The 15,295-nt window shown below is 42.0% G+C and overlaps 1 protein-coding gene across 3 annotated transcripts in view; it reads left to right on the forward strand.

The window, feature by feature from the left end:
* The window catches only part of n6amt1 (N-6 adenine-specific DNA methyltransferase 1), a 41,468-nt gene extending 35,607 nt beyond the window's left edge, over positions 1 to 5,861 (forward strand). The window contains exons 1-7 of one of the 3 annotated variants that reach the window (XM_029668619.1): positions 248 to 355; positions 1,702 to 1,895; positions 2,243 to 2,329; positions 2,516 to 2,606; positions 4,565 to 4,648; positions 4,734 to 4,875; positions 5,244 to 5,861. In XM_029668619.1, the coding sequence (XP_029524479.1) occupies positions 1,765 to 1,895; positions 2,243 to 2,329; positions 2,516 to 2,606; positions 4,565 to 4,648; positions 4,734 to 4,875; positions 5,244 to 5,353 (645 nt within the window). In that variant the 5' untranslated portion in view covers positions 248 to 355; positions 1,702 to 1,764 and the 3' untranslated portion in view covers positions 5,354 to 5,861. Of the gene's footprint in view, positions 1 to 247; positions 356 to 1,701; positions 1,896 to 2,242; positions 2,330 to 2,515; positions 2,607 to 4,564; positions 4,649 to 4,733; positions 4,876 to 5,243 lie in introns of those variants that run through there. The other 2 variants (XM_029668597.2, XM_029668607.2) reach the window with 2 other exon arrangements.
* Positions 5,862 to 15,295: the final 9,434 nt, after the last annotated feature.

Genomic DNA, 15,295 nt, shown 5'->3' on the forward strand with positions numbered 1-15,295 from the left:
CACGCAGACTTGAGGCTTCTGCTGATGTCCATCAGTACTGTTAGTTGACTCATTCTAATCTTACACTTCACTTATTTTTTAAAATCTCCCATCAACCCAGTCTCTCATTAATGATGCACTATATGTACAAATTAGCACAATGTTTTTATGTACTAATAACACAGACTCTTGGCGCATCGAACTCCAATGCCACGACCATTCTGAATCTCCCATCATTATTGTTGCAACGGTGTGCTAATCAGAACTACAATTCCCACAATGCACTGCACCAACCGGAACCAGGAAAAACATCTAGTTAGTTACACGTGCGCCTCTTCATCGGCTTCAAACAAACGTATCATACCAAACGCTTCAGGTAAATGTAACTTGCAATAAACATTTGATCTAACATTGTCACTTAGTGTCGGTAAATTTGGCATGTACATGCATTACATAGTGATAATGCAATATATTTGAAACGCATTCTCGCAACCTAGCTAGCTAACGGGTAATTCAGCTCTCATCATCAAATTAGTCTACACCGACTAATGCTGCGTTCAGAACAACTATGAAATCTCCGACTTCCGAGTGTTCAAGACAACTGGGAAATCGGAAAAAACGAGAGACAAGTGGGGAAAACCTTTTGAACGGCCGACTTTCCGACCTGAAGATCACTGAGTCAAAATTGTATCGTATTTTTCCGAGTTGTATTGAACGTACCAATAACATCGGTATAGACATTTTTAAAATAATTTAACCAAGACATACCCCAACTTGTTTCCAATGGGAAGAAATTAGTCAGTGGCCCGAACTGGAGTAGGCTCCTATTGGCGCATTTTTCCGTTAGAGAACACCTACTATGTGAAGTGCATGTGTGCAATAACACAATTCGCCTTTGCGCTCCTTTTAAATAACGCGATTTTAAAACTTTTACAAAGGTATAACGTTTACAAAACTTAGTCCACTCTGTTCATAGCATATTTTAGTTTTGGGGACAGAAAACTGTATTGAGATCAAATGTTTAATCGATGGTAAATGAGTGGAAACGCCAAGCGGTGAAATATGTCTCATTGTTCTATTTGTGGTATAGAGCTCACCAGCTTGTAGTCCTAATTACTTCTGGGTTCTTCATCCCTATGGGAAAAATGTAATAAAATTTTTGCGTGTTGTTTATATTTTTGCTCAGTGTAGGTTATGCCCCACAGCTACTTAAATAGGTCTATGAACCACAGCATCGTGCTTTGCAGTTTATGAAAGTGAAAGTTGTTTATTATGAGTGTATAATGGTCATCAGGCATCGTAAATGGCACCCAGAAAATGTACTTTTCTTAGCCTAATCCTTTTGTTGTTCCACACTTTCACATGGCTGCAGGCGTTTGGTGCAGTTAAAAACACTGCTTGTTAAAATGTCGAACATATGTGAAAATACTGTCGTGAATTTTTAACAGCTTCATGAAATGTTACAAACTTCTGTTGAACCCAGTCATTGGTGTGTTCTCTAAAAAACATTTATGCCAAAGGCCAGTGGTCTCAGAATTATGGCCACCCAAGGCACTGTTTGGGTTCATTTAGTGCAGTTGTTATTTATTCCTATGACTGTCCAATAACCCCTTGACCTCTACCCGTTGTCTGAAGTCTATCCTGTCTCAGAGTTCCAGCACTTTGTATCAACCTTAGGATGACAAACACTTACCTAATAGTTCTGTGTCCATCTCTGTACAGCTTTTAGTCAAGCACATCGCTGTCCCCTGCCTGACATCCTGTGTGTGTAAGTCAGTGGGCCAGATGTCCTTTCCCACCCCGTTGTACTCCCATGCGGGCCGCGGGCCTTTCACTGACGTGTACGAGCCAGCCGAGGACTCCTTCCTCTTGATAGATGCCCTTGAGCAGGATGCTGACAGACTGAAGAAAATTAGGTGAGCAGCTTGTCACAATACCTGGGTTGTGTTCATTAGTGCTTACATAGAAAAACATTTTGCAACAAAAACGAGAGTTTCTTATTGGACAGGTAGTTCAGGTAGTCCCGTCCCGTTTTGATCCGTTTGGTATCTAGTGAAAATGACCCTTGGTTGTGTTCATTAGGCACCAAACAGAAGAAAACAGACTGAAAAGAGAGGAGCTCCCTGGACTGGTCCAATAAGAATTTTTGCTTTCTGTTGCCAAACTTCTTTAAAGGTTTTCTGTTGCGTGCCCTAATGAACACCACCCTGATACCTGCTACTGGTCAACAATACAGTTACTGACCTTTGACCCTCTTCTCCAGCCCCTCTGTGTGTCTAGAGGTGGGCAGTGGCTCTGGGGTGGTGTCCGCCTTTCTGGCATCCGTGATCGGACCTACAGCTCTATACCTGTGAGTAGGGGTGTGTGTGAGAGAGAGACTGACTGTCTGTATTTGTTAGGATGTGCTTTAGTAACATGCCTATATCTGTGTTTAGGACGTTTTGTAAAAATAACTGTCTAGAGGGCTTGTGACTCGTATGTGTGTTTTAACGGATGTGTTTGACTTGTTGTGTGTGTGTGTGTGTGTCCTCCCCAGCTGTACCGACGTGAACCCCGCAGCAGCCCAATGCACTCTGGAGACGTCTCGCTGTAACGCCGTTAGTCTGCAGCCTATCATCACTGACTTGGTGAGACACACACACGAGGGATGTGCATCTTTCTCTTTCAAGATTATTCGATACGTTGCTAGATACATGGGATACGATACAGGAATGATACGTTTTGGTTTGAAGCGATTTGGTTTGAATCCATTCACCCTAACAATGGGAGTCGTTGTCCTCAAAGCGGCATGGCGGGCTGTCTAGCTCCCGCCTATCCTTTCTTTGGATTGGTGGATGCATCTCCTTATTGTAATCAGTTTTTGAATATTCAATGAGGGTTGTTGAAGTCAACCATCTGTATTCAATGGAGCGAGAGATGATGCTATGAATTCATGTCATGAATATGCATAGCCATCTTGAGACAACTCCGATTATAAAGTGTTCTAAAAAGTGTTCTTTCTCAAAGTTGCCAGGATTTCACGCGACCTACTTATTATCAATACACTCGTAACAACTTAAGCATTGCGAAACTTCGATTCGATCAATATAAGCCATATATTTTTGGGTTGACCAAATTTGACACTCATTGACCCCCATACAAAAACTCTGTGCATGGTGGGTGAAACAACGAAATAACACCACCTGCTGGAGGGAGACAGATTTTCCACTGAGTTGGACCTCTTCATCTCCGATGTTGGTGCCTGAGCTGAGCCATAAGGGAAACTGGACATCTACCACCCCACTATCAGACAAAGGGGGGGCAAGGTTAGCTTTTTCTGTTTTTGTTTCAACTGCTAGGGAAGGGAAGACAATGTTCCTACTAGTCAGACTCAATCTCACGGGCACAGACATGACTCTAGTCATGTAACCACAGTAACCTCATAGCCCTTAAAGGGGCAGGTGAAAATTAGTCTCATCTGTGATGTTTTGGTTTAAAGACTCGGGTCACATAAAATGCAATGAAATTAAACAATATACCACATTACTTCTTACTAGTAAGACATTTGTTTTTTAGAAACATTACAGAGCAGGCTCATCAGTGTAATTTGTCTGCAAATTTGTACTTTATTTTGGTTGGTTAAAAAAAATCTGAGAGTGACTGTCACAGTTGCTGATGGACCAACATGTATATTTTAGGCCCTGGGCCTACTGCTGCTGACGATGTTGAGTCTCATAGCAAAGGGTCTGAATATTTATGAAACTAAGGTATGTTACAAATTAGCAAAAATGTCTAAACTTGTTTTTCCCTTTGTCATCATGGGGTATTGTGTGTAGATTGACGAAAACATTTTATTTAATCCATTTTAGAATAATGTTGTAATGTAACAAAATGTGGCAAAGGGAAAGTGGTCTGGACTGTACACTGATTGTTAAAAGCAAAACTATCTATAAACTATTGCTGATGGTGGACCTGAACAATGAAAAATAAAATATAATGTAGCCTAAGCCCCGATCAGCAGGTAGGCTATATGTCCAGATGAGTCGTGTCTCGGGCGGTTGCTTAGGCTACTTCATTCTGGTAAAACAATTTTTGAACAGCGCATTTGATAACCAATGTAATTTGCTTTATTATTGTTGTCACTCAACTAATAAAGCCTGATATTGCGCAAGCTATTTTCCAAACATTAGAATGCTGTAGGTGATGCGCAGCCTACCTCTCTCGTTGGACAGCGCGTGAAGCAGCACACAATGTTCAGTTTGACTAGGCTACTCGTATTGCCTGTTATTCGCCATGCAAACATGACTTTAGGATCAACAACTGTCGACACAGTTACATGCTTTGTTCCACACTGAAGGAGAAGACGAGAGGTGTTTTCAGAAGGTAAAAATAAAGTAATATGAGCAAAGAAACAAGTTAACCTGCGATTCATACCGTTTGAATCGATATTCTGACCGATGCATGCTACATTTGGAACAGTTTGGGGTCGCAGACCGATGCACTCTCAATCTTTAACATTTGATCCAGGCACACATGATGAGAAAGACCCACACACTTCCTCTCCATTTGTTCACCCCAACTTTACATCTGTCCTTCTCCGTTTTAGGTGGACTCTCTCTTGCCAAGGTTGTGTGAAAAAGTGGACGTTCTTTTATTCAACCCTCCTTATGTCATCACACCATCAGAAGAGGTAGAAAACTAAACTAGTGTTTGGTTGTTCTCCATACCACAGTGACGGAATTGTGTTTTATAGTGTGCGTGTATGTTTTTGTCAGGTGGGTAGCCATGGCATCGAGGCAGCCTGGGCTGGTGGGAGGTGGGGCCGAGAGGTGATGGACAGGTTCTTCCCGCTGCTTCCAAAGCTACTGTCCAATCAGGGGTTGTTTTACCTGGTCACTGTGGCAGAGAACAATCCAGGTGAGCCTCCCACTTCCATTCTCTTTTGACTTCTTGGTTTATATTTACTCAGTCTACATTGATAAATTACATACGGCCTGATGTTATTTGGCACTGATGCATTTTTTACTATCTTTGTGAAAAGAGCAGTCTACCCTGTATAGCTTGTTTAGGTCCAGGGTTAGAATACCACTCCTTGGAATGTTTTGCCATTTGCAGAATGAGTGAGTGACACTGACTGAAGAATGTAGGTGGGATCATTAACATTTAATTACCACAACCCTGGTCTTTGCAACAACAAAAAAGACAGTTCCTCCCCGATTCAGTTCGTTTCCTTCCATTTGATACCTAATGAACACTACCCTACTGTAACCTCTTTCTTCTACCAGAGGAGATCACCATTCTGCTGAGGAAGTTTGGCCTGCAGGGAGCGCCTTGTCTGTCCCGACGAACTGGTCCAGAGAGCCTGTCTGTTCTGCGCTTCCACAGAACAACGTGATCCTCCCTGTCCCACAGAGGAGACCATGAACCTGCTGCTCCGACCACAGCGGTTTCAGCTTCATCTCAACAACCATGAGTGATCACCTGAACTTTAACATAAATTGAGTGAAAGCCACCGTGGGTTCATGGGAGCATTGGTCAAATAAGTGACCATGTCTCAAGACTTTAACCCAATGCACTATACAAAGGCTAACAGGTTGTCCATGCTAATGAGTGTTCAAGTCTCCTTGAACCGGTTTGTATTGGGAGAGGATCCAGTCAGTGTCAGTATTGAAGACATGATGTACAGGTAGAATTGACATGCAGACTAGACCGGGCACGCGCATGTTGATTTTATTCATCCACACCAGACCCCATAAGGAGACGCAGGTTAAAAATATCTAAACGAACTCTGAACCAACTATATTAATTTGGGGACAGGTCGAAACATTCATGGACATTTAGCTACCTTGCTATTGCTAGCTGATTTGTCCTGGGATGAAATTAAACATTGGGTTGTTATTTTACCTGAAAAGCACAAGGTCCTTTTTTCCCCCTGGATCTCAGTAGAATTCTGACCCATTGAGTCACACACAATTGTGTGTTCTCTACACTATTAATCCAGATAAAAGGGGAAACCTAGTTAGTTTAAGTAATCTCTCCTCCTTCAGTCTTCTGTGAACTTTATATGGTGGTTGGCTGCCAACTTTAAGTTGCATTACCACCACCAACTGGACTGAAGTGTGGACCTCAGTTCAGCTTTCACTCACCCACATGGGTATATGCTCCTAAAAACCAATGAGGAGATGGAAGAGGCGGGACTTGCAGCGCGTCACGTGTCAAAAATAGTTATTATAGTTATTTTAGGGCCTAGCTGCGCAGACACTCGTGAACAGTTTGGATGAAATGATTGATTAACGTGTACATTTATTTTGGAACGCAAGCGGTGTAGTCAGCAAGTGACTGACCCAAAGATTGTCTTTGGACTCATTTAATCTTAGGGCTCGATTCAATCCATGACGCTTAAGATCTGCGATATACCGCAGTTCAAATGTAGAGATCATTTCCGATTGAGGCAACATGCAGCGTTTACTGTGAGTGGATGCAGTCCCGCGTACATGGGAACATTGCCTTTCAATTTCATATTCAGCGCTGCGGATTGAAACAAGCCTTTAGTTTATTGCAACATTGTGGTTTCCACAATCCTACCTGGGATGCCAACTGCAGTTTTAAAGGTATCATTTGGTATTTTCTGCTTTTTTGGATGGAGGGGAGACGGGTGAATGAGTTCTGCTGAAATAGCAATGGATTCAAACACATGCTGCAACGGAGCCAGCAGTTTAGACCAAAGATTGTTCACTCAGGCTGCTTACCATTCGGAGAAAAGTGTTCCCGTCCACTTAACAGTGTGGCTCTCCCATAGACAATGCAGTAGCATCTGGATATGGTCTGCTTAGTTTCACTTCAATTTTAAAAAAAAGTGGGGTGTCTTGCTTCCTCTTCAGTCTCTGGTTAAGACTGTTACGCCACCTTAGGCCACTCCAGCTGCAGTTTTGTGGATCTGAAAGTTGTAAGTAAAAAGTAGTTTAAAATAGATGTGAACAACTCAGTTTATCAAGGTATGACATTTGTTTATGTAGTTACATATCCCCTGCATTACTCATAGTGTAACATGATGTTCAAATGTTATGAACATACTTCATGTTTGAGCAGAGTTGAAATTGGCAGGGTTTATGGTGAATGCGATCTCTACGAACGTTGGAGTAATTGCCTTTAGTCGACAGTAACATTGAAGGTTACCTTTATTTTGATAAAGGGCACCAACAACATTCAAACATGGACTAGGCACTGGGATAGGGAATAGTCCACAGTGCCAACAGGGGGGGAGGGCACCAATGTCAATGCTGCACATTATTAAAGCTGCTTGGGTCAATTAGAACGTGATTAGATGTAATTCGTTTGGAAGGTTGGAAAACAAAAAGGTTGCAACCAGGAGTTGAACTGGGGACCTTGCGGGTTGCGTGTAATGATTTTTCAAACTAGTTTTCATTGGGAAGGTGTACAAAGCAAAACGCAGAATCCTACTCCACGTGCTCGTTGAACATCTCATTCCAAAATCATAGGCATTAATATGGAGATGGTCCCCCCCCCTTTGCTGCTATAACAGCCTCCACTCTTCTGGGAAGGATTTCCACTAGATGTTGGAACATTGCTGCAGTCTCATTTAGCCACGAGCATTAGTGAGGTCGGGCACTGATGTTGGGCAATTAGGCCTGAACCGCAGTCGGTGTTCCAATTCATCCCTATAAGGTGTTCGATGGCATTGAGGTCAGGGCTCTGTGCAAGCCAGTCAAGTTCTTCCACACCGATCTTGACAAATCATTTCATACCAGTCATCCAACAGATTCCCATTCAGAGCGACACACAGAAGCATCCAGGGTCAATGCCCTGCTCAAGGGCACATTGACAGATCTACCACCAGGCCAAAAAACTTGAACCCGAACCCTCCAAGATCCCTCCACAGTTCCCCAATAGCTGTCCCTCAACCATTCAAGACCCCCCAAGAAGAAAAATAAAATGAATTCCATTCCCCAAGAATCCCCCAATGCATCAACCATCATGAACTAGAGAAAAAAGGAAAAGACAGGAGAAAACAGCAAAACAAACATATACATTATAAACAAAGGACATCAAGGACAACTAAAATCATAACAGCAATGCTAATGTTTGTGTGCATGTCTGGCACTATTACATGTGTGTGTTTATTTGAATGAGTGCTCAGCCTCAGGCAAACCGGCATTAGCTGTAAAAACACTGCCCCTCAGTGTCAGTAAAATGTACTTTTTATGTTTAGACTTTAAAAAAAAAACATTATCTCCCATACAGCAACTCCACTCCCACTTGCCTCCAATTCCACATTCCAACCTATCCCATTGATCTCTGCTGGCCACCCACATCTTTCAACTATTCTGTGATGTTTAATGTACAATTTCAATCTATCTAATTGAATAGAATCCACAGATTGCGAGTTGAAGATAAATATTGTTACTAAGAGTATTAGTAATTGACTGACCCTGTCTCTCCAGATCTAACAGTACTATTTCTAGGGTCAATTTTAGATCAATGCTATGCATTTTCAGCCATTCCTGGACCGGAGAACAGAAACAGGCTACCTGAGGGCAATACCAAAATAGTCTATTGATTCTGTATCCTCAAAACAAAATCTGCAGAGTGTCGATGATTTTATGCCACAAGAATTCTATATAATAATTTTTGCTGAAAAGCACGAAGTCTTGAATCTTGCGTTGTTTTAGATATCAACTCATATGACCTGCACCATGGAATCAGTACATCACAAATCTCTTTCCAACTATTTGGCAGTTGTCAGCATCCTGGTCCTCAAATGAAACATATACTTTCCTATTTATGCTATTTTTATTCCTCTGCCAGTTTTGAGCCTTTATATAGGGCAGACAGACCAGTTCCCTACCTCCCGCTGCCACCTGCCTCCATTTTTGGGGTAATGCTGTAATCAATTGGTTGTACTCTTGGATTGAGCAGACCTTCCCATACAATTCTGATAACTCCACCATTCCAATTTACATTATCATTCAAGAACAAAATACCCCTTTCAAACATCTTTCCCATAAATACAGGTATTTTATCAACCAGCACATTTGAGTTCAGCCATAATATTTGTTCCATCTTTTAAGTGGGATGAAATTGAAGTCAGCTCTGCAATGCTTGTTTGAAAAAAAAGTATAATTTTCAATTAATTGAAAATGAGACATGGCAATAAGGCCATTTTTAAACAATGGATGAGCTTTTCTTAGTAATCTACTTGAACCATTTAGGGTACAAATAAAACCTTGAATGAGTGAAGCTTTTAGAGGTTTAGTGCTTTTATGTTTAAATATTCTCAACCCACCCAATTCATATTCATTATATGGATTCTGGTTTAGCATCCCAGATAAAGCGACATTTTTACCGCATGTGATTTGAAAAACGAACCATCAGGAGTAGGCAGTGCCATAAGTGAGTAAACTGGGATATGACTAAGGATGTTAATCTGGGCAATTTTTCCATAAATAGACAGGTATTTACCTCTTCATGGTTGTAGGATGTCATCTATTTTTACAAGTTTTCTATTGAAATTCATTGCGGAGAACTTATTTATATTTTTTGTGATATGAATACTGGGTATGTTTACTTCACCATCAGCCCATTTTATATTTAAACTGCAGGGTAATGTAAAAGTTGTATTTTTTAAAGATCCAATACGTAATATTGTACCCATCATAATTAGGTTTTAGTCCAGAGAGTACAGAAATGTTATCTAGATCTTCAATGAGACATTTGCAAGGATCTAGCTTGTGTACTTGATATAAAACTTGAGTCATCAGGACATGGACATCGTTGTTTTTAAGCCTTGGATTTCTAATCCTCTAATGTTGTTATTGAGTCGGATTTTAATAGCTAGCATTTGAATGAACAGTTCTTGTGCTAACACTGCTTCAAGGCAGTTTGGAACTCGGTAGTGGGTGCTGCGACAGAGCAGACGATTATGCACTACAGCGGTCCCGTTCGGTGAGCTTGTGTGGCCTACCACATCGCAGCTGAGCCATTGTTGCTCCTTGATGTTTCCACTTCACAACAGCATGTACAGTGGAACGGGGCAGCTCTACCCGGATAAAGCACTAAATAAACTTCAATTAGTGCTAAATACGGCTGCTAGAATCCTGACTAGAACCCAAAAAATTGATCATATTACTCCAGTGCTAGCCTCCCTACACTGGCTTCCTGTCAAGGCAAGGGCTGATTAAGGTTTTACTGCTAACCTACAAAGCATTACATGGGCTTGCTCCTACCTATCTCTCTGATTTGGTCCTGCCGTACATACCTACACGTACACTACGGTCACAAGACGCAGGCCTCCTAATTGTCCCTAGAATTTCTAAGCAAACAGCTGGAGGCAGGGCTTTCTCCTATAGAGCTCAATTTGTATGGAATGGTCTGCCTACCCAATTAAGAGACGCAAACTCGGTCTCAACCTTTAAGTCTTTACTGAAGACTCATCTCTTCAGTGGGTCATATGATTGAGTGTAGTCTGGCCCAGGAGTGGGAAGGTGAACGGAAAGGCTCTGGAGCAATGAACCGCCCTTGCTGTCTCTGCCTGGCCGGTTCCCCTTTTTCCACTGGGATTCTCTGCCTCTAACCCTATTACAGGGGCTGAGTCACTGGCTTACTGGGGCTCTTTCATACAGTCCCTGGGAGGGGTGCGTCACATGAGTGGGTTGAGTCACCGATGTGATCTCCCCCCCCCGGGTTGTGCCGTGGCGGAGATCTTTGTGGGCTATACTCGGCCTTGTCTCAGGATGATAAGTTGGTGGTTGAAGATATCCCTCTAGTGGTGTGGGGGCTGTGCTTTGGCAAAGTGGGTGGGGTTATATCCTTCCTGTTTGGCCCTGTCCGGGGGGTGTCCTCGGGTGGGGCCACAGTGTCTCCTGACCCCTCCTGTCTCAGCCTCCAGTATTTATGCTGCAGTAGTTTATGTGTTGGGGGGCTAGAGTCAGTTTGTTATATCTGGAGTACTTCTCCTGTTCTATTCGGTGTCCTGTGTGAATTTAAGTGTGCTCTCTCTAATTCTCTCTTTCGGAGAACCTGAGCCCTAGGACCATGCCTCAGGACTACCTGACATGACTCCTTGCTGTTCCCAGTCCACCTGGCCGTGCTGCTGCTCCAGTTTCAACTGTTCTGCCTTAATATTATTGGACCATGCTGGTCATTTATGAACATTTGAACATCTTGGCCATGTTCTGTTAATCTCCACCCGGCACAGCCAGAAGAGGACTGGCCACCCCACATAGCCTGGTTCCTCTAGGTTTTGGCCTTTCTAGGGAGTTTTTCCTAGCCACCGTGCTTCTACACCTGCATTGCTTGCTGTTTGGGGTTTTAGGCTGGGTTTCTGTACAGCACTTTGAGATATCAGCTGATGTACGAAGGGCTATATAAATACATTTGATTTGACTCTAGCCGGGCAGAAATGTTACAATTCAATTCAATTCAAGGGCTTTATTGGCATGGGAAACATGTGTTAACATTGTCAAAGCAAGTGAGGTAGACAACATACAAAGTGAATATATAAGGTGAAAAACAACAAAAATGAACAGTAAACAAAGCAAGTGAGGACAGTAGTCAATCACCACCTTCCGGATGAAACCCCAAGGAATACCTAGTGAAAAGTAATCCTTCTCATAAAAGATTTAGATGCAAAAATGTCAACAAAAAGTGAAAGAGTAAACATAAATGTACACAAATGTAAATGTAAGTTTCAAAACAGTAAAGACATTACAAATGTCATATTATATATATATATATATATACAATGTACAAATAGTTAAAGGACACAAGATAAAATAAATAAGCATAAATATGGGTTGTATTTACAATGGTGTTTGTTCTTCACTGGTTGCCCTTGTCTCGTGGCAACAGGTCACACATCTTGCTGCTGTGATGGCACACTGTGGAATTTCACCCAGTAGATATGGGAGTTTTTCAAAATTGGATTTGTTTTCGAATTCTTTGTGGATCTGGGGGAAATATGTATCTCTAATATGGTCATACATTGGGCAGGAGGTTAGGAAGTGCAGCTCAGTTTCCACCTCATTTTGTGGGCCGTGAGCACATAGCCTGTCTTCTCTTGAGAGCCATGTCTGCCTACGGCGGCCTTTCTCAATAGCAAGGCTATGCTCACTAAGTCTGTACATAGTCAAAGCTTTCCTTAATTTTGGGTCAGTCACAGTGGTCAGGTATTCTGCCGCTGTGTACTCTCTGTGTAGGGCCAAATAGCATTCTAGTTTGCTCTGTTTTTTTGTTAATTCTTTCCAATGTGTTAAGTAATTATCTTTTTGTTTTCTCATGATTTGGTTGGGTCTAATTGTGCTGTTGTCCTGGGGCTCTGTAGGGTGTGTTTGTGTTTGAACAGAGCCCCAGGACCAGCTTGCTTAGGGACTCTTCTCCAGGTTCATCTCTCTGTAGGTGATGGCTTTGTTATGGAAGGTTTGTGAATCGCTTCCTTTTAGGTGGTTGTAGAATTTAATGGCTCTTTTCTGGATTTTGATAATTAGTGGGTATCGGCCTAATTCTGCTCTGCATGCATTATTTGGTGTTTTACGTTGTACACGGAGGATATTTTTGCAGAATTCTGCGTGCAGAGTCTCAATTTGGTGTTTGTCCCATTTTGTGAAGTCTTGGTTGGTGAGCGGACCCCAGACCTCACAACCATAAAGGGCAATGGGCTCTATGACTGATTCAAGTATTTTTAGCCAAATCCTAATTGGTATGTTGAAATTTATGTTTCTTTTGATGGCATAGAATGCCCTTCTTGCCTTGTCTCTCAGATCGTTCACAGCTTTGTGGAAGTTACCTGTGGCACTGATGTTTAGGCCAAGGTATGTATAGTTTTTGTGTGCTCTAGGGCAACAGTGTCTAGATGGAATTTGAATTTGTGGTCCTGGTGACTGGACCTTTTTGGAACACCATTATTTTGGTCTTACTGAGATTTACTGTCAGGGCCCAGGTCTGACAGAATCTGTGCATAAGATCTAGGTGCTGCTGTAGGCCCTCCTTGGTTGGTGACAGAAGCACCAGATCATCAGCAAACAGCAGACATTTGACTTCGGATTCTAGCAGGGGAGGCCGGGTGCTGCAGATTTTTCTAGTGCCCGTGCCAATTCGTTGATATATATTTTGAAGAGGGTGGGGCTTAAGCTGCATCCCTGTCTAACCCCACGACCCTGTGTGAAGAAATGTGTGTGTTTTTGCCAATTTTAACCGCACACTTGTTGTTTGTGTACATGGATTTTATAATGTCATATGTTTTACCCCAACACCACTTTCCATCAGTTTGTATAGCAGACCCTCATGCCAGATTGAGTCGAAGGCTTTTTTGAAATCAACAAAGCATGAGAAGACTTTGCCTTTGTTTTGGTTTGTTTGGTTGTCAATTAGGTGTGCAGGGTGAATACATGGTCTGTTGTACGGTAATTTGGTAAAAAGCCAATTTGACATTTGCTCAGTACATTGTTTTCATTGAGGAAATGTACGAGTCTGCTGTTAATAATAATGCAGAGGATTTTCCCAAGGTTACTGTTGACACATATTCCACGGTAGTTATTGGGGTCAAATTTGTCTCCACTTTTGTGGATTGGGGTGATCAGTCCTTGGTTCCAAATATTGGGGAAGATGCCAGAGCTAAGTATGATGTTAAAGAGTTTTAGTATAGCCAATTGGAATTTGTTGTCTGTATATTTGATCATTTCATTGAGGATACCATCGATACCACAGGCCTTTTTGGGTTGGAGGGTTTTTATTTTGTCCTGTAACTCATTCAATGTAATTGGAGAATCCAGTGGGTTCTGGTAGTCTTTAATAGTTGATTCTAAGATCTGTATTTGATCATGTATATGTTTTTGCTCTTTATTCTTTCTTATAGAACCAAAAAGATTGGAGAAGTGGTTTACCCATACATCTCCATTTTGGATAGATAATTCTTCGTGTTGTTGTTTGTTTAGTGTTTTCCAATTTTCCCAGAAGTGGTTAGAGTCTATGGATTCTTCAATTACATTGAGCTGATTTCTGACATGCTGTTCCTTCTTTTTCCGTAGTGTATTTCTGTATTGTTTTAGTGATTCACCATAGTGAAGGCGTAGACTCAGGTTTTCCGGGTCTCTATGTTTTTGGTTGGACAGGTTTCTCAATTTCTTTCTTAGATTTTTGCATTCTTCATCAAACCATTTGTCATTATTGTTAATTTTCTTCGGTTTTCTATTTGAGATTTTTAGATTTGATAGGGAAGCTGAGAGGTCAAATATACTGTTAAGATTTTCTACTGCCAGGTTTACACCTTCACTATTACAGTGGAACGTTTTACCCAGGAAATTGTCTAAAAGGGATTGAATTTGTTGTTGCCTAATTGTTTTTTGGTAGGTTTCCAAACTGCATTCCTTCCATCTATAGCATTTCTTAATGTTACTCAGTTCCTTTGGCTTTGATGCCTCATGATTGAGTATTGCTCTGTTTAAGTAGACTGTGATTTTGCTGTGGTCTGATAGGGGTGTTAGTGGACTGACTGTGAACGCTCTGAGAGATTCTGGGTTGAGGTCAGTGATAAAGTAGTCTACAGTACTACTGCCAAGAGATGAGCTATAGGTGTACCTACCATAGGAGTCCCCTCGAAGCCTACCGTTGACTATGTACATACCCAGCGTGCGACAAAGCTGCAGGAGTTGTGACCTGTTTTTGTTGGTTATGTTGTCATAGTTGTGCCTAGGGGGGCATATGTGGGAGGGGATGCTGTCACCTCCAGGCAGATGTTTGTCCCTCTGTGTGCTGAGGGTGTCAGGTTCTTGTCCGGTTCTGGCATTTAGGTCGCCACAGACTAGTACATGTCCCTGGGCCTGGAAATGATTGATTTCGCCCTCCAGGATGGAGAAGCTGTCTTCATTAAAATATGGGGATTCTAGTGGGGGGATATAGGTAGCACACAGGAGGACATTTTTCTCTGTTAGGATAATTTCCTTTTGAATTTCTAGCCAAATGTAGAATGTTCCTGTTTTGATTAATTTAATGGAGTGAGTTAGGTCTGCTCTATACCAAATTAGCATACCCCCTGAGTCCCTTCCCTGTTTCACACCTGGTAGTTTGGTGGATGGGACTACCAGCTCTCTGTAACCTAGAGGGCAACCAGTGGGTCCATCTCCTCTATACCAGGTTTCTTGCAGGATGACAATGTCTGTATTACTGATTTCTTTGGTGAAGTCCGGGTTTCTGCTCTTTAGGCCAAAGGCAGATGACCTCAGGCCTTGGATATTCCAGGATAATATAGTGAAGGCTTTTTGTTCCATAGTGTCCAATGTTGTTGGTCGTGGTTTGGCCTCAGGCCAGTAAGTGTGAGCAGAGC

This window comes from Oncorhynchus nerka, linkage group LG2 (genome assembly GCF_034236695.1).
Source record: "Oncorhynchus nerka isolate Pitt River linkage group LG2, Oner_Uvic_2.0, whole genome shotgun sequence".
Lineage (NCBI taxonomy): Eukaryota > Metazoa > Chordata > Actinopteri > Salmoniformes > Salmonidae > Oncorhynchus > Oncorhynchus nerka.